The 26,952-nt window shown below is 45.5% G+C and overlaps 1 protein-coding gene across 1 annotated transcript; it reads left to right on the forward strand.

The window, feature by feature from the left end:
* Window positions 1-1,269: 1,269 nt before the first annotated feature.
* C1QBP (complement C1q binding protein) lies at window positions 1,270-25,932 on the forward strand. The gene is made up of 6 exons (XM_030185948.1): window positions 1,270-1,643; window positions 10,923-11,073; window positions 13,099-13,186; window positions 15,580-15,675; window positions 15,847-15,966; window positions 25,218-25,932. Exons 1-6 carry the CDS (start codon window positions 1,397-1,399, stop codon window positions 25,365-25,367), a joined length of 852 nt encoding a protein of 283 aa, XP_030041808.1. The 5' UTR covers window positions 1,270-1,396; the 3' UTR covers window positions 25,368-25,932.
* The last annotated feature ends 1,020 nt before the right edge of the window (window positions 25,933-26,952 follow it).

Below are 26,952 nucleotides of genomic sequence, written 5' to 3' on the forward strand. Positions count from 1 at the left end.
TTTTGGGGCGGGAAGCCCTTACCGCCACCTATTGAGGTGGCGGTAAGGGCTTTCATACTAACCTGGTGGCAACTGGGCAGTGCGTGGCACTGCCTGATTTTTTTCTGGGTACACACCAGTGCTAATATAAATATATTGTTGTAGCACTGGATATATAATGGCAAGCTGGGGGTGGGAACTACCACTGGGCTGCTAAGGTAGCCCAGTGGTACTTCCTTTTTAGCATGCGGTAAGCTCATGGTGGGCTTACTGCCTTTATTAAAGGGGCTTTAAGAAAAGTGTTGAAAGCTGATTGGAAAAGATGTGGTTAACAAATTTTTGAATCGGGTTAAGGAGAGTTATGATCTAATGTTAGAGGGAAGATTATTCGAAAGGCTTGGAACCAGCAAATAGAATGCTGCATTCCTAGTAGATTCATAATGGGTAGGGTTACCATATGTCTGGTTTTACCCGGACATGTCTTCTTTTTGAGGACATTGCTGGGCAACCGGGCGGGTTTTGCCAGCCTACCTGTTTGTCCGGATTTCCGGACAAACGGCCAGGCTGGCGGGCCTAGTGGTGTCCTATCCTCCACTCCATTCCCCTTACCTTACTATACTACCCTGGTGGTCTAGTGACCTCTTCGGGGCAGGAAAGAGCCCCCTCTTTCCTGCCCGGAGTGCCTGCATACTACTTCCTTGCTGACGGTCCTGGCGCCGATTCAAAATGACCACCGAAAGTTGAAGTCTTGTGAGGCCGCTTCAACTCTTGGCAGCCATTTTGGATTGGTGCGCGGTGCCGAGACCGGAGTCATCAAGGAGCAGTATGCAGGTGCCCCGAAGAGGTCACTAGACTAGACCACCAGGGCAGTATTGTAAGGAAACGAGGGGAGGATACCGTTAGGGGTGTCTGACGGGGTGGGGTGGGGACATGGTCATGGTGGGGGCGGGGCATGTGACCTTTTTTTTTTTTTTGCTTGGGGGGGGAGGGGAGCAAATATGGTAACCCTAATAATGGGCAAGTTTGGGAGAGAGCAAAACTAAACGGTAGTTGTGGAGTGAATAAGAAGGGTATAAGGAATTACCAAAGAATAAATAAAAGGTCTACCTTGACGTACCGCTTTGTGTGTGAGAAGAAGAATTTTGAACTGTGTGCTAAATTTTACCGGAAGCCATTGGAGTTGCATCGTATTGTAACGAAACAAGTACCAGTCCCCACCCACTACAACAAGTGACGTACTCTTATTTATTTATTTATTTGGCTGGAAGGTTAGGGGCTTTTGCTTTCAACTCTCTGTCTTGATTGCTTAGCAGAAGTGCTTCCGGGTTCGAGGTGAAAGGTGGCGGGCGTCAGCGTGTCCTCTGGCGCACGTGGTTTTGCCTTTCCTCCGGTCGCTGCTGCTTTTCTGCCTCCCGCGATGTTGAGCTCCTTTTCCCGGACCTTGGTCTCCGCTCTCAGGTTCACGGCCCCACGGCCGCTGGAGCAACTCCTGCAACCGGGCCTGAGCGCTGGTTCACTAGCAGCGGTGCGGCCCTTCACACGCGGGCTCTGGATGCTGAGCGGCGCCGGCCGTGGTTCTGCTTCATCGTCCGTACTAAGATCGCCCTTTCTGTATTGCCGCCAGAGTCTCCCAACTTGTGGTTGTGGGGGACTCCATACCGAAGGTAAGCGAAATACTGAGTTGGAGTGGAGGAGTAGCCTAGTAGTTAATGCAGTGGACTTTGATCTTGGGGAACTGGGTTTGATTCCCACTGCAGCTCCTTGTGACTCTGGGCAAGTCACTTAACCCTCCATTGCCCCTGGTACAACATAAGTACCTGAATATATGTAAACCGCTTTGAATGTAGTTTCAAAAACCTCAGAAAGGCGGTATATCAAGTCCCATTTCCCTTTCCCTATTTGAGATTCTACATGGAATGTTGCTACTATTTGAGATTCTACATGGAATGTTGCTAGTGGAGGAGTAGCCAAGTGGTTAGTGCAGTGGACTTTGATTCTGGGGAACTGGGTTCCCACTGCAGCTCCTTGTGACTCTGGGCAAGTCACTTAACCCTCCATTGCTCCTGGTACAAAATAAGTACCTGAATATACGTAAACCGCTTTGAATGTAGTTGCAAAAACCTCAGAAAGGGGGTATATCAAGTCCCATTTCCCATTCCTTCACTACTACCCAGGCCAGGCTGGTCGAATTCCTCACACCATTGCTGTGACAGAGCTTTTTCCTTCGTGGTCTGTTTGGGGTGAATTTAAATAGGATGCATGGAAAGCTTTTGCTTCATTATTGTTGGGTAATTTTCGTTGCTATTTTGTTAAGGTTAGAGTAAAACAAGCCTAAATATTTAAAAGATGAGGATCCACTTTTGATATTGTATGCATGAAGAGCAAAGGTAAGAATTATTGTGTATCTGGATTTTCAAAAGGAGTTTAGCAAATGTTGGTAGATGACAGTATATTTATTTATTGCATTTGTATCCCACATTTTCCCACCTTTTTGCGGGCTCAGTGTGGCTTACAATATGAAATGAATGATGGAAATACAATTTGTTACAAATTGGTTATGGATTACATTGTGCAGAGTTATGCGAGACAATCGAAGTGTCGTTAAGGAATGTAACAATGGAACACAAAACATTGAAACATTGGAAGGAGACAGTGGGAGCTTAGGGGGCAATATTAAGGCATAAAAACATATGGTATACATGTTTTTGTGAGTAAAGGTATGAGTGATGTGAGATTACGGGGGATGAGGGTTCAAAAGTGGATGTATGATGCATTAATGAACAGTAAGTGTGGACTTTATGTATTTTGGCTCTTTCCGTAAATTTTTTCAAAAAGATGGGTCTTCAATAATCTGCGGAAGGAAGCTTGCTCGTGGATCGTTCTTAAGTTGCGCGGCAGTGTATTCCAAAACTGCTTACTCATGTGAGAAAAGGTATATATAAGTGAAACAGCAAAGCATTCCAATGGCAGTCTTATCAGGATGGGGGTGGATAGGTGAGAGACAGGGAGATATGCATGGAGACAGGAGGGTGACAAAGCAGTACAATTTTATGGTTTATAATGGACTAGAAAACCCAGATCTTTAAATATTGATACCCACCAGACAGGACTTAGAGGCAGATGCACTAAAGCTAAATGAGCCTTTAATGACCCTCCAACGAGGAAAATTTGATCCGTTGCATGCATCAAAGGGCTTTTACCGAGGAAGCCAGCAGCTAACGAAAACGGAATGGAGATGAGCAATTAGTGTGAAAACCCCATTGAAACAACATGCACTAACCTTTTCCGATTGCCTTTACGCAGGAAAAAGGCAGGAAATCTAACGAGAGGTCTGGACCTCTCGTTAGGACAGCTCTGTGCCAGGAAAAATCATTAAGTGAAAAAATAAAAAAACTTTGAGCCAATCCCAGCGCATAAGCAGAGCTAAAAGCGCTGTGATTGGTCCAAAGGACGTCAGAAAACACATCAAATAAAAAAAGGATCGGGAGGGGGCAAGGGCGCTCATCAGGAGCGTCCTGTATGGACGGCCTTGCCCCCCCCCCCCGCTGCTCCCCCCTTTCCCCCGCTCCCCCCCCCCCCCCCCCCCGAAAAAGCAAAATGCTAGCTGCCCCGGTCCCCCTCCCTTCCTGTTCCTGTGTTCTGCAGAGCTAACTCTGCCTCCCCTCATTCTTTCGCCCCGCCCCCGCTGCCCCCCCTGAGGTCGACTACGCCGCTCCCCCCCTCCACCGAGACCCCCCTCCCTATTAACGACCCGAGCAGCGCCTCTCACCTCTTTCAGAAGCGCTGCACGGGCAGGAAGATCTATTGTGTTGGTTGTAGAGTCTCCATGACGTCTCTTCTTCCCTGGCCTAGGCTCCGCCTCCTTCTGACGTAAGTAATCTACGTCAGAAGGAGGCGGGGCCTGGGCCAGGGAAGAAGAGACGTCATGGAGACTCTACAACCAACACAATAGATCTTCCTGCCCGTGCAGCGCTTCTGAAAGAGGTGAGAGGCGCTGCTCGGGTCGTTAATAGGGAGGGGGGTCTCGGTGGAGGGGGGAGCGGCGTAGTCGACCTCAGGGGGGGCAGCGGGGCACGGGGCGAAAGAATGACGGGAGGCGGAGTTAGCTCTGCAGAACACAGGAACAGGAAGGGAGGGGGACCGGGGCAGCCAGCTAGCATTTTGCTTTTTCGGGGGGGGGGGGAGCGGCGGAAAGTGGGGAGCAGCGGGGGGGGGGGGGCAAGGCCGTCCATACAGGACGCTCATGATGAGCGCCCTTGCCCCCTCCCGATCCTTTGTTTTTGGATTTGCTGACCGGGTAGCCACGTGTATGTGTATGTGTTGTGGCTTTTTTTTTTTGTTTGTTTTTACGTTTGCAGCATGCGCAGAGCAGCCAGCAAAACGCTTGGCTGCTCTGCGCATGATTTAGGGGCCGATTACCGATGTGTATTGTGATTCTTTGATATATTGTACGTTTGAATACCGATCTGAGCATGTGTGACTTTTTTTTTTGGTGCATTCTTCGTTTTTTAAAAATTGTTAGGGACTTTAACGATTTTGATTTTTTTACGTTTGGTTGCTGCATCTGCCTCTTAATCATTCTGACTTCAAAAGTCTTACGTTCCTGTATTGTTTTTAAAGTGCCCTTTTAAGATTCTTACCATGAAGTCACTGGTACAGTGTTCTGGTTTTGTAAAGTGCTGCCTCACAGGCGTGACATCTTTACTACTACTACTACTTAACATTTCTAGAGCGCTACTAGGGTTACACAGCGCTGTACAGTTTAACAAAGAAGGACAGTCCCTGCTCAAAGGAGATTACAATCTAAAGGACAAAACGTCAAGTAGGGCAGTCTAGATATCCTGCATGGAGGTATAATGGTTATGTGCCGAAGGCGACATTGAAGAGGTGGGCTTTGAGTAAAGATTTGAAGATGGGCAGGGAGGGGGCTTGGCGTATGGGCTCAGGGAGTTTATTCCAGGCATAGGTTGAGGTGAGGCAGAAAGGGCGGAGCCTGGAGTTGGCGGTGGTGGAGAAGGGTACTGAGTGGTGAGTGTTGGGCGGGGCTGAGGGGGAGGGTGATGAAGTGTGAAGGTGATCAGGTGATGGTCTGAGAGAGGAAGAGCCGAGGTGCAGAAATTGGAGGGTGAGCAGGTAGAGGAGAAGATGAGTTCAAGACAATGGCCAGTTTGGTGAGTTTGGTACTGGCATTTTTCATATGGTGTCTATGTAAATTAAATCTCTTCTTTGGCATCTGACTGGTTTCTCCAATGTAGCAGCCTTCGTTTAATTTTTTACACTGAATGATATATACCACATTAGAAGATGAGCACATGAGAGATTCCTTAATGTTGGATATTTTTCCTTTGTGAATGACCGTGGGGTCCTGCGAAATGTTTTGGCATAGTTTGCAGGTGGATATATTGCAAGAATGTGTGCCATTCTTTTCTTTTTGGGTCTGTGCTGGGAGCTTACTTCTAATTAGCTTGTGTTTTAAGTTGGGTGGCTGTCAGAAGGCCAGCACCGGTGGGGATGGGAATATCTCTTTCAGTAATTCATCCTCCTGGAGTAGAGGCTGCAGGTCTTTTATGATTTTTCTTAATTTTTCCAGCTCTGGGTTGTATGTCACTGTAAGGGGAATTCTGACTGTGGCTTTTTTTTTTCTTTGTACTGTAGCAGATTTTCTCTGGGTGTTTTGAGGGAGTATTCTTGGAGATTATTTTGGGGTTGTAGCCTTTCTGTTCGAAGGCACCTTGAGGCGGGCTTGCATTTTTCGTGCTTGCCAGCTGTAGTGAGAGTGAGGTTGGCGCCAGCTTCTTCCCTTCAGACCTGCCGACAGTTCTGGTTCAGTTGTATTGAGTGTATCTTTCCTTTCTACCTAGCATCTCTCTTTTTAAAAAAAAAAATTTTTTTGTTCTTCTCCATGGTGGCTGAATTGGTGAAGCGCAGCTCTTGATGTGGAAAACAGAGAGCAGCATCCGGTCTTTGGGAGTGTACTCGAGTCAGGGGGTCCTGGATTTTTTGGACTCCAAGTTTGAAACGGAGTCTTCTCGTGCATGGGAATTGATTTTTGCCTTTCAACATCTGGGCCAGTGGCCATTTTGAATTCGCCCTTCTCGGTTAAGGCGCAGCCTCCTTTACCCCGGCTTCCAGCTTTTCGTTCTCCTGTGGTTTCTGTGGGTGGTGCTGGGTCTATTCAAGGGAATTCCCTTGTGGAGGAATTGGAGGTTCCATTTTCCCCAGAATTTGTCTTTTTCTGCATTGTGCCTTCTTGCTGATGTGATCTGTGCCAGGGGCTGAGGTGTTTCCCGCCAAATCTGCTCCCACTGTGAGTCTCCCTGTGACTGGAACTGAAACTGTGGTTTCTAAGCGCCAATGCTGGGAGTCTGGCTTGGATGGGGATTAGGATGCTCCTGTGCCTCCTGGACCTTCTGTGGAAGGCGGGGACTCATCCTCTCTGGCTGCAGCAGACTTGGACAGTTTAGAGGACTTGGATGCTTGTGTCAGAGGTGGACAATCCCTCGGTAGTACTAGAAGACCTTCTAAGGCCTTCCTTCTTTACGAAACCATGCATGAGTTATCTGCTAAGTGGTCTACTCTAGGTTCGGGGCTATGGCTCGCCTGTACCCAATAGCGCACGATGACTTGGCGCGCTTGAGGTTGCCTAGGTGGATGCCTGGGTCCCGTCAGTAACTGAGAAGACCACGCTGCCAGAGGAGACTAACATGCAGGACCGTAAATTCGAGTCTACTCTTAAAATGTCCTTTGAGGTGGCTGTCTGCTGTTCTTCTGTGGCTCTATCCTGGGTGGAGCAGGTGACTGCCTCCTTCCTTGTCTCTCGGACACCACCTCCCCCTGAGTTTCCTGATGCGGAAACGGGGTTGGCTTGCTTAGCAGACATGCTCATTGACTTGGTCAAAGCTTTGGCTAAGCAAATGTCTTTGACATTACTGGCTGTCGCCTGTTTTGACTCTGCCATTGGGCTGCGGACTTGGTGTCCAAGCAGCATTGCGTTTAGTCCAGCTGTCCTTTAAGGGTTAACTCTTTGGGGAGGACTTGGAGTAGTTGGTCACGGACTTTGGAGATTCTAGCCTTGGCACTTGCCAGAGGACAGGCCCCGCTCCTCTCTGCTGGGAAGCCTACAAATGCCACGGTTTCATGATACCAGAAGGTATCACCCGGGCCATCCTTCTCTCCTGGCAAAATTATGCCCTCCTCAGCAGGAGTCCTTTCGGGCTGATAGACGCTCCTCTGGGGCCTCAGGAGGATGTCTTGTCCCTTTCTGCCCTTCGCTTTGATGGGGTGCTGACCTTGTCTGAGGTCCTGGTAGGGGGAGCTATTTTGAGAAGTGGGCCAAGCTGACCACAGACCAGTGGGTCTTGGAGCTTGTTTTACACGGTTACAAATTCGAGTTCTCTGTAGGAGATTTTTTTATTGGAATCTCCGTATGCTGCTTCCTTTTAATGGGTAGCAGTTCCTTCCACCCTCTCTTGATTTCTTTCCTTGGGGCGGTAGTTCTAGTACCCATTGCATAACACTGCCTCAGCCGCTACTCCATTTATTTAGTACCTTGGTAGGGAGGTTCCTTCCAGCCCATGCTGGATATCAGGAGGGTGAATCGGTCTCTGCATATGTGCCTTTTTCGCATGGAAACCGTGAGATCTATCATTGCTGTGGTGCAGCCTTGGGAGTTCTTCACTTCCCTAGATCTCAAGGAGACTTGCTTGCATTTTCCCTTTTTGGCCTCCTCACCAGAAGTTTCTGCGCTTTGCCATTTTGGGATGGCACTTCCTATTTTGCGCTCTACCTTTTGGTCTGGCTACAGCGCCACAAACCTTTTTAAAGGTGATGGTGGTCGTGGCAAAGGGATTTGAGTTCTTCTATTTCTGGACGATTGGCTCATCTGGGTTTTCTCAGTCCAGGACAGTCTACAGGCCACAGCTCATGTGGTGTCTCTTCTTCAGTCTTGAATGATTGGTTCATCTGGGCTTTCTCGGTCCAGGACAGCCCACACGGCTCGTGTGGTGTCTTTTTCAATCTTTGGGCTGGGTGATCAGTTTCCCCAATAGTCCTCTGGTACCTTCTCATACCTTGGGATATCTGGGAGTTCTTTTCATCCCTGCACTTGGGCTGGTGTTTCTCTCAGACCAGAGGCGCCTCAGGTTGCTAGCTATGTGCATTCCCCCCCCCCCCCCCACCCCAGTTTGAGACTATGCCCAAGAGTTGGAGTCTGTTGGCGGCCCCTCTCTGGGGGTCGTACTGTGGGCTCAGGCCCACATGCACCCTCTCTAGTATTCTCTGTTGAGCTGCTGGTCCCTAGTCTTGGAGGACTACAAGAGACATCTCGTTTGACAGTGGACTTCTGTCAGCCAATTTGATTCGGGGCTCTACCCTTCAGGCTCCCAACTGGATAGTAGTTATATTGGATGCCAGTGTTGCTGGGGGGTGGGGCACATTGTCTCTCCCAGTATTGACAAGGCCTTTGGCACCCCCTGGAAGCTCAATGTCCTTCTACCTCTTGGAGCTTTGGGCTGTCTGCAAGGCTCTTCGGGCCTTTCAGCTACTTCTCCTAGGGATACCAGTGAGAGTTCTCTTGGACAACATGGCAACCGTTGCATATAGCTACTGTCGGGGTACTCGCAGTCCCCTCCTTGTGGAGGAAACCAGTCTGCTTCTCCAGTGGGCGGAATCTCATGTGTCGCAGCTGTCAACAGCATACTTTGTGGAAGCAGAGAATGTTCAGGCCGACTTTCTTGGATCCAGGCTAATGGGAGCTCTCTCGTACAGCTTTCTAGTTGATCATCCAGCACTGGGGGAACCCCGTGCTGGACTTAATGGCGCCCAGTGTTAATGTAGGCCTCCTGATTATTCAGCAGACGAAAGGTGTATGGCGCCAAGGGCTTGGAAGCTGTACTGCTACAGGGACCAGCGAAGGTGTTACTTCATGCCTTTCCTCAGTGGCCATTGATTGGCAGTATTCTCCGCTGTGTTCTGGCGTATCCGGGTTGGGTCATTCCGGTGGTCCCAGACTGGCCCAGAAGGCCATGGGTTCACACACGTGATCCACTGTTGGTAAGAAAGGCCGTTGCACTTTCCACCGATGCTCCCCCTGCTCAGTCAGGATCCAGTCCTCGGGAGAAAATCCCTCCCACTTTGGTCTTGTGGCCTGATTCTCGAGTGGGCGATTTTAAGGAGGAAGGGTTATTCTGATCCGGTCTTCACTACTTTGCTTCAGGCCAAGAAGCGATCTACTTCAGCAGCGTTTGTATGAGTGTGGCAGAACTTCAAGTCCTTCTGCTTTGACATGGCAATTTCACCATTTCAGGCTTCCTTGCTGCACATTTTGGCTTTCTTGTTCTCTGAGTTACAGAATGGCCTGACGGCCAACTCCCTGGGGGTTCAGGCATCTGCCCTTGTGTGTTTCTGGGGTAATTTAGCTAGAGTTTCTCTGGCTTCTCATCCTGATGGGGTGTGCTTTCTCTAGGGAGTTACGCAGCTTAAGTGTCCTGCTTTTCATCTTGGTCCAAATTGGAATCTAATTCTGGTACTGAGGGTGCTTCTAGCCCCTCTGTTTGACCCGTTGCATTCGGTCACGGTGCAAACCTCACCCTCAAGTTGTTTTTTCTAGTGGCTTCTCTACTGCTCGCAGAGTTTTGCAGTTGCGGGCTCTCTTGCAGAGACCCTTTTCTCTGCTTTTCAGCTGCTGGGGTGATGGTCTGGCTTGTTCCCTCCTTTATGCCTAAGGGGGTTTCACCTTTTCATTTTAATCAGCTGCTGTTTTTGCCTGCTTTTCAAGTGGCTCAGGGCCAGATGCACTAAATAATAGTTAGAGCCCTTCCCTTACCGATTCCCTTAGCGAATCGGTACGGAACGGGCATGCATTAAGGAAAGGGACTGCAAATGAGCTGCTCGTTGTAGCTCACTTGCATATTCTATTCCATCGTTAAACAGTCGGCCGGTCGAGCATGCGCAGAGCAGCCAAGCGTTATGCTGGCTGCTCTGCACATGCCAAATACGCCTCCCTGTGCCGCCCGAAAATGCCGCGCTGCTCACCCCCTCCGATGCGGCTCGATCCAGAGGACAGTGCAGTTGAGGACGCCCATCCAAAAAAACCGTCCATTTTGGCCGTCATTCCCCCCGGCAATAATAAAAACGTCTTTTTTGGCAGAGCTTCACTCAGCTGAGAGACCAGGAAGTCTCTGAGCCAATCACAGCGCGTCTGCTATTGAAAGACATGTGGAAGCCATTGCTTGCCCTGGGATTGGTAGCATGGAATGTTGTTACTATTTGTGTTTCTGCCAGGTACTTTTGACCTGGATTGGCCACTGTTGGAAACGGGATACTGGGCTAGATGGACCATTGGTCTGACCCAGTATGGCTGTTCTTATGTCTAACCTTACAGTTGGCCATTTCCTGAAAAGGATGCCATCTCTCACATTTTGGCCTTGATAGGTGGAGATCTACAGTGCATTCTGACGGAGGGACTTTTCAAAAAGGTGCATGCAGATATAAGCTTGTGGGTACTTTCCACATAGATTTTTGCATAAGTTTTCAAAGGAAAGAATTTGCTTTTGAACATTGTACCAGGCATGTTCTGCAGAGATGTGAGTAAATAGTTTCTGAAAATTGTCCCTACAATGTGAACGCAGAGTATCTGAACACACTTGATCTTATGGACACTTTTTCAGGATCTGTTCTGTTTCTTAGCACTAGGTACTCTGTACTGTTCTAGCTACTTGTCATAACACTGAGCTCATGAGCCCATAAGGCCAAGTGAAGAGTAGCTTAGTGGTCAATGCAGTGGGAGGAGAATGCAGAGTTCAAATCCCATTTCTCTTCATTAACGCACCCTACGACCTTGGGTAAGCTGCTTCACAGTTTCTACTGTACCTGATAGTATCTCATAGATTGAACAAGAAGGTTAGTGAGTAAATCTAAAATCCAGTTTGTCTTTTTCATTTCAGGTGACAAAGCATTTTCTGAATTCCTAGCAGATGAGATTCAGGAAGAGAAGAAAATTCAGAAAGATGCATCTCTGCCTAAGGTATCTGGAGGATGGGAGCTTGAAATCCATGGCACAGAAGCCAAACTTGTAAAAAAAATAGCAGGAGAAAAGTAAGTGTGAGACTGGTGCTAATTGAACTACAAAAAAGCTTTCTGCTTCTCAAAGTAGTAGCTGCTGTCCCCTTAAATTATTATAAAGCATTTTATATGTTCTGTTTAAATGGATGATATGTAATATGTGGAAAACTACATTGCTTATGGCTGAGGGCCACCTCTTTAGTAAGCAGCATAATTAAGGCCCCGATTCTCAAAACTCCGGTGCTGTTCCGAATAGCGCTGTAAAACATAAGTACATAAGTACATAAGTAGTGCCATACTGGGAAAGACCAAAGGTCCATCTAGCCCAGCATCCTGTCACCGACAGTGGCCAATCCAGGTCAAGGGCACCTGGCACGCTCCCCAAACGTAAAAACATTCCAGACAAGTTATACCTAAAAATGAGGAATTTTTCCAGTCCATTTAATAGCGGTCTATGGACTTGTCCTTTAGGAATCTATCTAACCCCTTTTTAAACTCCGTCAAGCTAACCGCCCGTACCACGTTCTCCTGCAATGAATTCCAGAGTCTAATTACACGTTGGGTGAAGAAAAATTTTCTCCGATTCGTTTTAAATTTACCACACTGTAGCTTCAACTCATGCCCTCTAGTCCTAGTATTTTTGGATAGCGTGAACAGTCGCTTCACATCCACCCGATCCATTCCACTCATTATTTTATACACTTCTATCATATCTCCCCTCAGCCGTCTCTTCTCCAAGCTGAAAAGCCCTAGCCTTCTCAGCCTCTCTTCATAGGAAAGTCGTCCCATCCCCACTATCATTTTCGTCGCCCTTCGCTGTACCTTTTCCAATTCTACTATATCTTTTTTGAGATACGGAGACCAGTACTGAACACAATACTCCAGGTGCGGTCGCACCATGGAGCGATACAACGGCATTATAACATCCGCACACCTGGACTCCATACCCTTCTTAATAACACCCAACATTTTATTCGCTTTCCTAGCCGCAGCAGCACACTGAGCAGAAGGTTTCAGCGTATCATCGACGACGACACCCAGATCCCTTTCTTGATCCGTAACTCCTAACGCGGAACCTTGCAAGACGTAGCTATAATTCGGGTTCCTCTTACCCACATGCATCACTTTGCACTTGTCAACATTGAACAAAACAACGCCCTAACTGTCAACGCTAAGATGCAAATTTAGATGCGCTCAAATTGTTGTGCTTTAGAGTTTGGTGGGAGGATTGTGCATGGCGCATGTGCCTGGTAAAACCCGAATGTGAAGCACATGTTGACATCGGTTTTCTGCTGCTTAAATATAAACATATATATATATTTTTTTTTTTAGCTTGGATGCTTATATTTAGACACAGAAAAGAAGATGCCAATGTATGCTTTCACTTTCGACGTTTAAATTTTTTTTTGGCTTTTTGCTTTGGTCTGCTGTTTCTCACAACTAGATCTTAAGGGCTTGCAGGGGGTTCCTTCTGCTTCCAAAAGCAATAAAACTGGCAGATTTTGCAGAAATATGAGAGAAACATGAGAAATCCTTTCTTCTAACACCCTAATGCCTGCTCTGACCTGGTGTTAATTTATTTGCGGTGTTAAGGTAGTTTTGTTTCGGATACTCTTTTTTTTTTTTTTTTTTTTTTTTTCCTGAGCACTAGGGAAAAATACAAAAGCACCTAATTTACATGATCTTGACTACATTAGCATGCTGCTTGTGCTGTTCGTCTGCGTGCTTGTTTGTTCCTGTGCTCCAGGCCTCTGAATATTCTGCGAAGGTAAATGCAGGCGGTAGTACGGCGCTAATAGTCTCTAGCGTCTGAGTTTTTACTTTTGAGCATTGGGGCCTCAGAGACTTTGAAGATAAGAGATGGGTGGGTATGTCGGTTCAAATGTGATTTAAAATCTGAGAAATTTCCCTGCTACATGAAGACCAGAATTGGGGTTGGTGAGAACAAAGGTATCAAGAGTTTAACTGTAACTCCCCACCACCAAATTTGTGATAGATGAGTGACCCCTCTCTATCTACATGCTTTTAATTTTGTTCCCTTCTGCTTTTACTTTGAAGGGTTACTGTCACTTTCAATACTAATAACAGCATTCCTCCTTCATTTGAGGAAGAGTCACAAGAAGGGCAGAAAGGAGATGAAAATGAGGTAAGATTGCAAATCTTAGAATGTTTTATTATCCGAAGGAAGTCGAAAACTTGCATGTTCTTGCAGTGTCTGTGATTGGTAACATTTCTGTTCTTACTGCTTTTCCTTAACTTTCTGCAACTTCCATATATTCCTTCCAGATGCCTCTGATATGACAGAACAACATTTATCAATCACTTAGTGTGTTTTTTTTCGTTCCCCCTAATTTTGGAATGCATGCCCTCTTGCGCTAAATTTAAGGCATCTTTGCCTCCAGGTGTACAGCAGCAGCGGGCCATCCTCCCCTTATTATTTTTATTATTACCTGATCCCTCTTTTATCACGTCTGTGTTTTATCTTTGTCTTTAGTGAATCAAGGTTCCTTTCCAAAATTTTATTTTGGTTTGTAAACCACTCTGATTGCCCCACAGAAGGGCAGTGTAGTTAAGATTTTAATAAAAATAAACATACATACTGAGGACAAGTGATTTAAGTGCTCTAGTGAGAGAGGTAAAGTGAGAAACGGTGTACAGAAGTTGGGGAACCTAGATACCTCTTAAAACAGAATGTAATAAATACTAAACTACTAAATATGAAGAGAAAATAACATGCTTGAGAGAGCATTATTTTACAGCTCTCACTTTAGACTTGCAAATGAAAGTTCCATTGACTTTTTTCATCATAAGTATTTGCAAGATGCTGCTTCAGACATTGATTATGTTCTCTTGTCTGCCCTATGGAATGGGAAGTTGCAGGCCACTGTGACAAGTGATCACTTAAGATCCTGCGTTCTTGGTGTATGTCAGTGTTCAATGTTGGGAATTACAATATAAGTTCATGTTGCATTTATATCAGGGGTGTAGCCAGACTTCGATGGGAGGGAGGTCCAGAGCCTGAGGTGAGGGGGCACCTTTTAAGGCCCCCCCCCCAGCGCCGCCACCAACTTTGACCCCCCCCCCTCCTGCCGATGACCCTCTCGACCCCCCTCCCCTCCTCCGCCGTCGCCTACCTTTGCTGGCGGGGGACCCCAGCCCCCGCCAGCCGAGGTCCTCTTCTTCCTTCGTTCTGTTTCTGACGACTCAGAAACAGAACGAAGGAAGAAGAGGACCTCGGCTGGCAGGGGTTGGGGTCCCCCGCCGGCAAGGTAGGCGACGGCAGGGGAGGGGGGGTCGAGAGGGTCGTCGGCAGGGGGGTCCAGGGCCAAATCTACAGAGGCCCAGGCCCCCCCGTAGCTACACCCCTGGTTTATATACTCTGCGCCGGGTGCACTAGGCTGAATTGCCATCTATGGGACAATGTTCAAAATGTCAGAGTGCTTTGGCTACAGTTGGTGGTCATATGTTTTGGCAGTGTCCAGTGGTACAATGTTTTTGGCTATGAGCACTAACTGATGTCTGATTAATGGGCTAGGAAGGCCCACTTGTCTTCCTAATTTTGTTTGACAGATTTACTATTGTTACCCCTGTACCACATGGGATGAAAGGCTTCTTCAAACATGCTGTGTTAATGGCAAAACAATATCTATATTGGCTCAATGACTTTCACCTACAGCACCAGCTATTCAAGCCTGGTGCTTTAATCTGATTGCTTTGTTGATGATGGAGCGGTTAGCGATATAGGACTTTTTCTCTTGGACCAGGCAAGGAATTCTAGCAAATATGGGAAAAAGTTTAGAATATGCTCGCCCCCATGGCATGTAGTTGTATAGTGAACTCATGATTAACCGGACTGTCTTTGTGGATTATGTAGTGCAGCAGAAGGGTTGATTAATATATTCATTGTTTTTAAGTACAGCCTTTGTATGTTGAATGCTACCTTTGAATAATTGGTTGAGAGCTGTATATTTTAATTTGATCAATAAAAATGATTTTGACGTAAGCCTGATCAAGCAGTTATTCAGTTCTGATAGTTCGTTTATATTTTTTTTGTTCAGCGTTTGTTGTTCCACCCATCAGGGGACTACCTGAGAGGTTTACAAAGTTCTGTATCAGGAATAGAAAAGAGGAGAGGTGAATAGAAATAGTTGAGAGGAGGAGCTACAATATCGATAGGAAAGTGATAGTAAAGGTACAGAAAGGAGGAGCTACATATTCCAGATCCAGGCCAGTCATGTGTCTTGGCAGTACCTATAGTTGGGAGAGTAATGCCCGAAGATTAGTTAGACTTGCCATTGCTAGAGAAATTTGCAAATTTACCTATATATTTCTAAAAACTTCCGCATATACACAGACAGTTTTTAAGATGCAAGCATTGCTGTTCACTGTTATCTTTTCTATTAATAGAAAAGTAGACAAGTGTAATATGAATAGACTAAGATTCTCCTTGTGCTCACTAACTGCTACATGGCAAGCTGTACTTTGGGTGTAGGAGCATTTTGTTGGGTAACATCTCGGAATGATTTTTTTTTTCCACAGCCTGAGCTTGTGTCCATGCCTAACTTTGTTGTAGAAGTCACAAAACAGGACACGAAACAGACCCTGGTGTTTGACTGTCACTACCCTGAAGATGAGGTGAGTAGTGGAGAGAGCATTGCATGCTAAAACACTTTTATATTATATATTAACAGTAATATGCGTTTAGCGTTTAAAGGGACATCCTATTTAAAAAAAAAATTGGGTGTTTATAGTAATTGTTTAAAATAAAAACCTCTATACTTTGTAATGTTTGCCTTCTCCATACAGGCAGGGCATGGTGAGGGGGAGAGTGATATCTTCTCCATCCGGGAGGTTAGCTTCCAACCTACTGGAGATTCTGAATGGAAAGAAACCAGCTATAATCTCAACACAGACTCCCTGGACTGGGTAGGTCCATTGAAAACATGCTGCTTCGTGTGTAAAGGCACTGGTACAGACATTGCTGGGCCATAGTGAGCTTTAATGTCACTGGTGTTCTGGTGTGCGTTTTCAGGAGTATTTTGATAATCCAGTTTATAATAGGTTATGAAGTAGGATTACTCTAAAAGTGTGTGTTCCCAACCTCTGAAAGACCAAGGCACGCCTTCTTTGATGGGGCAGGCAGTATAGATGTTGAGAGAATTCATAAGACCAAAAATTGGGAATAAAACGGGCTGGGGAGGCACAGGTCAAGGTCTGCCTTTCTTGAATTCTTCCCATTAAGTCTTGCAGTTTGAGAATTACACTAGCTATGAGGCAAAGGAATGTATGTTCTTAGATGAGAGCTGCATGCTGACAGGGGGGGGGACATTAAGAAAAACGATTGTGATATTTAACTTGGGGGGAAATATGATGAGGAAATTGAGAAAAAAAAACTAGACATACCATCTTAAAAGCCAAGAACCAAATTGATTCTATGCATTGGAAAGGGTCAGCAGAACCAAAACACTGTTAGCCTGATTAAAAAGGATATTAAAACTAAAAGGACATTCTTACAAACTATAGAAAAGAACATAAAGAATGGTAACTTCAATAAGGCAGGGCAAAGATTTTGAGCAAGGTCATGGTGAAGGCAGAAACTGATAACTTTCTCAAAATTTTTAACCTAAAAGCGTGCGAGAAGATTGGATTGTAACATGACAAAAGAGTAAAAGGGGGACTTGGTGAGGCCGAGGCCATATCAGAAAAATGAAATTAATTCTTTGCTTTGGTCTTAAAGAACATGTAGGGGAAAATAACCATGTCATAAATGGGGCCAAAAAGGGGCACTTGGTGAGGACGAGGCTATATCAGAAAAACTAAGGGCCCCTTTTACCAAGCTGTGGCAAAAGTGGGCCTGCATTGGCGTCAGTGCGTGTTTTTCACATGCACCAAGGCCCCCTTTTAATCCGGCGGTAACTGGGTAGCGTGCGTCACTGCCCAATTACCACCAGATATGACAGCATGCTGGGGGTGGGAAGTACCGCTGGGCTACAGTGGTAGCCAGGCGGAACTTCTTTAGCAAGGGGCCCTAAATGAATGATTTGCTTTTGTCTTAAAGAAAGTGTTGGGGAAAGTAACCATGTCATAAATGGGGCCAGTTTGAGGCATGCTGGGGCCTAGACAACTGTTGTGGTAGGCTTTGGAACCCTCCTCAGGCTCTTCCTTGGGTTCAGCTTCATGCAGGCTTGTAGCCCAGGGCCTTGCTCAGAGTGCAACTCCCTACTGTTGGCCCTATCTGTAGATAACTCTGATGGTGATGACTTGCAGAAAGTGAAACACGTCATGGTTTAACTTGGAATTTCTAATGGAACATATTCTACCTAAAGAGTAACGGATCACCAGGACTGGATGGCGTATCCCTCAAGAGTGCTGAAGGAAGATGAAATTGCAGTCTATTATTAAGTAGGGTATGAAACCTGAGGATTAGAGGATGGTCATTTTCAAAATGGGCTCTGGAGTGGTCTTGGAAACTACAGACCAGCAAGTCTATTGCTGACCAACATGGTACAAGTTATTCCAAAACATAGAATTATTGAGAATATGGGTAGACATAAATTCATGTTGGCTTTGCCATATTAAGTTACATTACCAGAGGGAATTCTCAGCTTAATGTGTTAGATTTTTGTGAATGTGGATAAGATGAGCCAATTAAGTCATGGGGTAAAGAGATACAGTTTAGTGTGAATTGGAAACTGATAGGAAATGGACATGGGCTACCATTAAGAATGTGTTATTTTACCACTAACTTATGCTATTTTATCATAGGACCCATTTTATGCAATGAGACCTAGTTAATATCAGCCCACATTGATATTTTACTGTTAAGACTAAATGGTTAGTTTTCTCAATGAAGAAAGATAAAATAGTAGGGCTGTTCATTGTTGAAAAGTTTTAACCTTCTGATGAATTGCGATTAAAAATTTCAATCGCGCGGTTGGTTGGGGGCAAGTTTTGACTGCGCGATTGATCGTGCAAAATGTCCTCACTCACATTCTCTCCTGTTCAGTACAAAATATAGACAGCAAGAAGTTAATTCTCAGAACTGACATGTTTCAATTACTAAACTGAAAATAATTTTTCTTACTGTTTGTGTTCTGGTGGTTTTATTTTTCTAATCATCTTGTTCCCTGTCTCTGTGCTCTGAACTCTGTTTCCAGGACCTCCTGTCCATTCACTTTATCTTTTCTCTCCTTGCCCTATATTATCTTTCACATCCATTTTTCTGCATCCTTCTCATGTCTATCTAGTTTCCAGCTCTTCCCTTTGCCTCCATCCATGGGCTGCAAATACTCCCTTCTCTCTTCTCTGCATTTCACCTTTCTTCCCTTCTCCCTTTTTTTTCTTTTTTTTTCATCCGCCCATTTCCACATCTATCCCTCTCTTCCCCTGCCATTCAGCATTACTCCCTCCTTAGCGTCCCACAGATCAGTCCAGAGACTTGGGAGTCATGTCCCTCTACCAGCAGATGGAGATAGAGAGAACTTCTGAAATAGCTATATGTGGTCATGTGCAGCCAGCTTCTCTTCAGTATTCTCTCTGTCTAGCAGGTAGAGGGTCATAACCTTGTAGCTCTGTATTGATCCAGCTCCCAGCCCTTCCCACGGGCCTTGTTGGTCGGGGTCCTGGGATTTTTTTTTTTTTTTTTTTTTTTGGGGGGGGGGGGGGGGGTATACCTGGTGGTGCTAGGTCCCTCCACCCAACGGCACCTCCCAGTTCCCGGGATTCTGTGCCCTGATTGTCTGGCCATGGCTGTTCTCTCCTGCCTCCTACCAAAAAAAAAAAGCAAGGCAGCACAGAATGCATGGGCAGGGTTGACAAAAATAACTGCAAGGAAAGGGAACCGGACAGGAGTGCCTGACAGCGTGGGAAGCGCTGATGGGGGGGGGGGGGGGGGTGGAATAATGCTCCATTTGCTTGGAGCTTCCAATGTTGGTGTCTGAAGACACAAAGCCCTGCTTCTGGTGTGGGAACTGGAGAGCAGCAGCTGGCGGTTGCGACATATGCGAGTGGCAAAACGCACCATAGGCGAGACAGACGGGAACAGGGAGTCCTGTTTTGGCGGGAACCTCAGGCCTGGCGCTGAGGCACCTTGATGCAGGGACCATTTTTTCAGCCTCGCCACATCCTGCGCTACACGTGGCAGCAGGAAAATCTCAGTCTGACCAGGTTTGTGTAAGATTGGATTCCAAATGTGTAGAGGGCTGGGCGCAGTCTCAAGGGAGCGAGAGTGTTTCTCCCCCCCCCCCCAGATTTTGTGGTACTCATACACAGGGTGTTCTTATTAAAGCAGGCTGGGGGAGCCCAGGGCTGGAATATCTCCTGTTCTCCAGGATCTTGCTCCTCTTTGCAGCTACTACTGCCTAAGCGGCCCAGGGTTTAGGCCTTTGATTTAGATGCAGCCTCCACCAAGTCAGACCCTGACGATGCCCTCCTTTTGGGGGACTCCCCTCCGGGAGCCCTGGACCTCTTGGAGGAGGGAGAAGTGCCGACGCAAGAGGGGGATGACCCCACAGCGTCAAGTTTGTTTAGAAAGGAAGAGCTTCCAGCCTTGATCATTAGGGCACTCAAAGTCCTAAATATTTCTTCTCCGGAGGTCCTGATCTGCTCAATGGGAGATGCTGGACGCTGGTCTACGGGTGGCGAGGGAGGTGGCATGCTTCTATTCCCTGCCAGCGTCTGATTTGGAGTCCCTTAAGCTCCATACAGTGGACTTCACAAAGAAGACCACCTTGCCAGTTGAGGGTGGCACGACCCTCTGGACCATAAGCTGGAGGCTTCTATCAAGCTTTCTTTCGAGGTGGCTGTGATTAGCAGGCGACGGTGTGGCTCTCCTATGTGGTCTAAGCATGCCTTTCATGGATACAAATGGCCGCCTTGGCAGAGGACATCATTCAGGACCTACTGGTCCTAGAGTCTGGTTGCTCCGATTTGGTGGACTTACTTTATGACCTGTTGCAGGCGTTAGCCAAGGAAGTCTCTGGCTGTCATGACATGGCGCTGGATTTGGCTTCAAAATTGGGCTGAAACAAAACTTTGAAGTGGCCTCTTTGGACCTTCAAGTGACAGCATGCAGCTTGTTCATGGTAAGAGCATGCCTGAAGTGGCATCAGCACCACAAGATGGGTGCCATAACGCCCAGCTGGAAGGTGGGGTTGGCCTGCTTGGCAGATGCTATTTATGACGTGGTATGGCTTGGTTACAGTACAACGACAATTCTGGTTGTGGCATTGGGCAGTGGATGTAGCGTCAGTCACATTTAGTTAAACTGTCCATTTGGTGTAAGGGGCTCTTTGGAGACTATTTCAGTAACTTGGTGTAAGAACCGGAGGAAACTAAGCCATAGTAGTTGCTGGAGGATAAACTGAAATCCTCTGGTCAGCTGCCCTCAAGGGGGCTCTTGATTTCTATTTCTAGACAGCAGATGGTACCAGCCTGGCCCTCAGCAATATGGTTGGCAGTCCTGCTTTCAGGCACATCAGACTTCCTTTTGTGCAGACAGGAAGTTCTCCTTTCTGTTAGCTAGAGCATCCATGCCCTCAGAGCTTTGCAATGAGGCAAGACAGGTCCACTCTTTTCTTCCTCCGCTGGGAGGATATCTTCGGGAGGAATGGGCCAAAATCATTCAGAGCAGTGGGTCCTGAATATTCATATAGAAGGTTACAAGTTGGAGTTCTCTTGCCCAGTTGCTCCTCTCTTCTTGCAGTCTCCTTATAGAAAGGTAACCAGGGCAGTTGAGGTTCAGGCCACCATATATTCCTTTGCTGGTGCTCCGGGCCATTGTTCCAGTTCCCCAGGCCGAACAAGGACAAGGCAGATACTTAATTGTCCAAAGGAGGAAGGCACCTTTCATCCGGTCTTAGATCTCAAAGGTCTAGACTGCTGCTTCTACATTTTGTAGTTCTGGCCTGTTGCTTCTAGTTCAGAGCTTTGTCCTTTGGTCTTGTTACAGTTCCAAGAACGTGGTGGTGGTGGCTGCCTTCTTTCGGCACCAGGGAATCAGTTTCCCCACAGCTTGATGACTGGCTCATTTTGTGTATCATCCTATTTAGACAGCGTGGCAGTGACAGACAAAGTTGTCTGTTTCTTGCAGTTTTTGGGTGATCAATTGCAGATTCTGGAGTATCTGGGCATTGTATTTGATGCAGGAAGGGAGAGGATCTTCCTCATGGAACTGAGGAGGTCAAAGCTGGTTCAACAGATTTGTCTTCTCAGTTAAGGCAGGCCCAGGTTCTGGGGTAGATGACAACAGCAATGGAAGTGGTGCTATGGGCTATTACCGGAATCTCTTCTCAGTCGCTGGTGTCACAAAAGTATGACCTTCATCTTCCTTGGACACTGGTTGCCAGATGAAGTAGGCAGTGGTGGTTGTCACCCAGGAATTTGACCGTTGCAGCTCCCTTTTTCTGATAGCACAATCAGAAGTGGTGATAATGGACACCAGCAGGTTGGGTTAGAGGAGCTCTGGACAGTACAGAATGCCTTAAATGACTTCTCCCTTTCTGGTGGGAGTCACGACCCGTCGTCATCTGGTGGCAGTGGAGGCGGCCTCGTTTGAGTTGGTCAGAGAAAAATCTTCTCTGCTTGTCAGCAGTTCACATCTTGGAGTCCTTGACTGTGAAAGCAGACAATCTCAGCAGGCACTCCTTGGACCCAGGAGAATTGGAACTATCCAGCCAGGGGTTTCAGCTGATAGAGAACCCCATCAGTCCACTGCTTCTGGACTTGATGACAATGAAAAGGAATGTCAAAGTGCCGAACTTCAGCTGTCGGAAAGAACCGGGCTCTGTGGGGATCAATGACCTACCTTATCCCTGGCAGGAGACGCATCTACTGCATCTTCCCTCCTTGGCTCATGTTAGACCGTGTGTCAAAGAATCACATTGCACCGGGGTCAAGTAATTCTCATAGCCCTGGATTGGCCACAGTATGCGGACACAATTTGACTGCTGGCTTGGGGTCTTCTGTGTCTTCTGCATGCACACAGCGTAATGAAGCAAGGTCCAGTGCTCAAGGAGGAACTATGCCCCCTTAGTCTTATGGCTTGGCCATTGAAAGGGCTCTGTTGAGACAACAAGGTTGTTTTGATTTGGTCATTGCTATCTTGCTTCAGGCTCAGAAACCCTTTACATCCATGGCATATGCAAGAGTAAGGAGGACATTTTCTGCTTAGATCACGCACATCCTAGCATTTCTCCAGGAAGGTGTTGAGTTCTCTAAAAGTTTAAGGTTGCGGCTTTGGCCTATTTCAGGGGTTAACTACATAAGACATCTCCTTGCGATTCACCCGGATATTGTTTGATGCATGCAGCCTCCCTTTCCAGCGTGGAACCTTAATTTAGTCCTTTTAAGCCACCCTGAAAGGCCTCCTTGAAAGATCTTACGTTAAAGACAGTGTTCTTAGTGGCTGTTGCCTCAGCACGTAGAGTTTTGGAGTTTCAGGCTCACTCTTGTTGGGATCCCTTTCTTTGCTTCTCGGAGGCAGGAGTGTCCCTTCACACACACTTCCTTCTTTTCTTCTGAAAGCGGTATTGGCATTTCATCTCAACCAATCTGTGGCACTTCCGTCCTTTCACAGAGGATGAAGAGGTTCAGCATTCTTCCTCTCTAGATATCTGGAAGTCACGGATGAGTTTCGCTAATTGGACAGTGTGCTTTTTTGTAAACAGAGGCTTGGCCTCATGGCTTCCAAGCACACAATTGCTAGATGGCTGGAGACTGTTGTGTCGGCTTATTTGCTTGTGGGGAAGTAGGCTCCTCGGGCTTTTTGGGCTTATTCTATGATGCCTGAAGCACAGTGCTCGACATGACATACATTTACCAAGCACTATAGGGTGCATGTTGTGATATGCTTGGAAGTCAGTTTTGGGGTTCCAGGCCTTGGGGCGATGGTGCCAAGATTGCTTTTGAACATCCCATAGGTTCTGGAACAGTGGGAAGCTACGGAACGGAAGGAGAAATTTTAGGTTTTCCATTAGTCCTTCCCACTATTCCAGAGGCCTGCAGTGTTTAGTCTGTGTGAAGTAATGGGTCATAAGTACATAAGTATTGCCATACTGGGAAAGACCAAAGGTCCATCGAGCCCAGCATCCTGTTTCCAACAGTGGCCAATCGAGGTCACAAATATCTGGCAAGATCCCAAAAATGTACAAAACATTTTATACTGCTTATCCCAGAAATAGTGATTTTCCCAAAGTCCATTTAATAACGGTCTATGGACTTTTCCTTTAGGAAGCCGTCCAAACCTTTTTAAAACTCAGCTAAGCTAACCGCCTTTGCCACATTATCTGGCAACGAATTCCAGAGTTTAATTACACGTTGAGTGAAGAAAAATTTTCTCAGATTTGTTTTAAATTTACTACATTGTAGCTTCATCGCATGCCCCCTAGTCCTGGTAGTTTTGGAAGGCGTGAACAGATGCTTCACATCTACCCATTCAACTCCACTCATTATTTTATAGATCTCTATCATATCTCCCCTCAGCCGCCTTTTCTCCAAGCTGAAGAGCCCTAGCTGCTTTAGCCTTTCATAGGGAAGTCGACTCATCGCCCTTCTCTGCACCTTTTCTAATTCCACTATATCTTTTTTGAGATGCAGCGACCAGAATTGAACACACTATTCGAGGTGCGGTTGCACCATGGAGCGATACAAAGGCATTATAACATCTTCATTTTTGTTTTCCATTCCTTTCCTAATAATACTTAACATTCTATTTGCTTTCTTAGCCGCAGCAGCACACTGAGCAGAAGGTTTCAGCGTATCAGACGACGACACCTAGATCCCTTTCTTGGTCCGTGACTCCTAACGTGGAACCTTGCCTGACGTAGCTATAATTCGGGTTCCTCTTTCCCACATGCATCACTTTGCACTTGCTCACATTAAACGTCATCTGCCATTTAGATGCCCAGTCAAATAACAACTGTCACCTTGCATGGTTATTCTGCATATCTTGTTCTCTACAAGTTATCCAGGTCCACACCTTTGCTCTTCTGGTGTTAGGTTGTTTAAGGCGAAGGCTTTTATTCTTCTTACAGCTTGTCTATGTAAATAACTAAAGAGCTGGACTAGATCCCAAGAGTGACATCTCAGCGCTGGTTTCAGTTCTCTATCTCCACCTGCTGGTTGATGGACACTGCTATCCCCCAGGTTGTGGTATAGTGGTAAAGATGTAATGGAAAGAAAATAATTGGGTAAAACCTAATTTCCCCATAAGCTGTAGCATTTGGTGCTGGAAGTTGTTAAGCTAGCAATTACAAAATCAGTTTAGACAAATTCCTGTAGGTAATGCCCATACACCATTATTCCCTACACTGACACAGTGAGTATTAGATCTGCTCCTTGGGAACTGTGGCCTTTTAGCCTAGATTGGCCACTTTCAGGATGCTGGGCTTGAAGGATTATTCTAGCCCACTATAAGGCACATTTTATGTTCTTGTAAACCACTACTGGGGAGTCATATGACTGAGATGCAGAGAGGAGTGCCCAGGTAGCAGATTTTTTTCCTGTCCTGTGTCCCCCTGCCCATTTCATTAGGTCTGAAACACCAATATTAATGATCATACAAGTTGTGAAGTCTTCTCAATTTTAATATTTTTAATATGTTGTGTTTGCTACCACTGTGCAAAATACCAAATCATTCATGTAGCTACAGTTCTGTCCCAAAGAGCTTGTACTGATTTTTGTTCCCTGTACAGTGAGGTTAAGTGACTCGCTCAAGGTCACAGTAAGTGGTGGCTTGAAGAATTTAATAAATTATAGGCTGTTTTAAATTCTGCTATACTAGGATAGGTCCTGTTATTATAATTGGGGAAAACATGTTTGCTGTTCACCAGTAACTTTTTTTTTTTTAATTTTTATTTTTAAATCATTTATTTATAATTTTTCATTTTACAAGGGTCACTTGCAAACAGTAATACAGAGATGACTGCACATTAATACAAGATAAGAAGAAAACAATCCCAACTAGATATATGGATTATATACAATCTTTCTCAGACCACAAAGTGAAGAAAAATAGGGAGAGTGAAATAAGACAAGATCAATTAAACAGTAAACAGAAAAAAAGAAAACATGGTATTACCCTGATTATCCCCAGATATGTAACTTCTGACTACCAATGTGCTTGTGTTATTTATTTCATATTCCAACTTGGTATCCTGTAACCGTTTCATCTTTTGCAGGCACTGTATGACCACTTAATGGATTTCCTGGCTGATCGGGGTGTGGATAACACGTTTGCTGATGAATTAGTAGAGCTGAGCACTTCTTTGGAACACCAGGAGTACATCCAGTTCTTGGAAGATCTCAAAAAATTTGTTAAATGTTCATAATGTAAACGCTTGTTAACCTGGCTGCTTATTAGCAGAAGCACCCTGTGCTCTTTCACCAGCAGCACGAGTTTAATTACCATGTATTGCAAGCGCTTGGGTAAAAAAAGAAAGAGTAGGAGAAACTTGTCTATCATGTTACAATTTAAATAACAGCAGAATTCATTCATCTTCTGAAATGTCGTGCCACAGAATCATTTATATAGAAGGTGTTAATTTATTCTCAATTATGGTACATGCTGTTGTACAATGGTTAGCAGGCATGTGCACTGTAGCAGTGAGTATTTCTAGATTAACTGTTAGTTATTACTATGGAGTACAGAACTGACAGATTCAGGCTTTGAGAAATCTAGTGTAATTCTCACTTTTTCAAAACAGTACTGCCTGACAGAGTAGAGAGATTCAATGGCAGGGAACAAATTGAGATCCTTTACTATCTCTGCTACTAGCACTGTGGAAAAGTTTTGGATTTGTTTTTTTTTTTTTTTTGCTCCTTTTCTCACCTTTTTCAGTTTGCAAATAACTCCCACCACTCTTTTTGTAAAATAAATCAATATAGTCAACTTAATTTGTGTGTGTTGTTTATTATGGAAACTTGCACTGCTTTACCAGACAAACTGCAATTCTCTCTGACATTGCTCAGCCCCTCTGCTGCTAGAAGTACATTTGCGGCTGAAAAAGCAACATTGGCTGTTACATATCAGTCATAGACAGATGAGTGCACACTGCTTAAAATCAAACAAAAAAAAACTAAAGCTTGTCACCGTTGATGGAAACTTAAAGAACTAGTGCTCCCTACAGGGGAAAGTTTTAACTTGACAACAGTCCAAAGTATTGGGAATAATCTTGGACTCATTTCTTGTAACAAAGATTTGTGCACACGGCAAGAAATTTTTCTTCAAACTTAGCATCTTAAAGCTTCCATTTTCACAATTTTAGGATCCTGACACAAGCAATTTTACAATAATCTAACAATGGAAATAATTCTTTTATATATGGGCATTTTGGTAAAATTACACCCCGTCTACAAGTGTTGCAGATCATGGCAGTTAAAACTGATTCTTGGTAAAGCTCACTTTGACTGTTACTACCTCCCTTCACAGCAGAGTGTTAAATTTAAAATTGCCTGCTTGGTTTTTAAATCACTTCACGGTTTGAATTCTGAGGATGTGGTGGAGCTATTGAACTTTCCAACTATTAGGAGTTGCATCATTTCCTGTGTGCCTTACAAATGGGATTTCTGGATCCTAAAAATATACTCAATCTATTCATGAGCTTATTTTCATTTCAAGGTGTCAAGATTAGGAATTAACTCCCTCTGGGAAATTAGATTCCAAAATATTTAGCTTTAAGGAAAGCCTTTAAAGATAATTATTTTTAATTAACATCTCTGAGATTTAGTGGATGTAAATTTTTAAAACATTGATGTGTAATTTCTAATGTAAACTTCCCTCAGATTAGTATTACTTTTTTTTTTTTTCCTGTAAGCTGCTTTGAATCCCTGGGAGAGCTGAGGTATATAAAACAAATAGAAACATGACACTGATGAGAGGCAGATGCACTAAAGCTAAATGAGCCTTTAATGACT

The sequence above is a fragment of the Microcaecilia unicolor genome, chromosome 13 (assembly GCF_901765095.1).
Source record: "Microcaecilia unicolor chromosome 13, aMicUni1.1, whole genome shotgun sequence".
Classification (NCBI taxonomy): Eukaryota; Metazoa; Chordata; class Amphibia; order Gymnophiona; family Siphonopidae; genus Microcaecilia; species Microcaecilia unicolor.

Coding starts and splice junctions, on each gene's coding strand:
- C1QBP (XM_030185948.1), top strand. CDS start 1,397: ATGTTGAGCTCCTTTTCCCGGACCTTGGTCTCCGCTCTCAGGTTCACG. Junction 13,187..15,579: donor AGAAAGGAGATGAAAATGAG/GTAAGATTGCAA, acceptor TTTTTTCCACAG/CCTGAGCTTGTGTCCATGCC. Junction 15,676..15,846: donor GTCACTACCCTGAAGATGAG/GTGAGTAGTGGA, acceptor TTCTCCATACAG/GCAGGGCATGGTGAGGGGGA.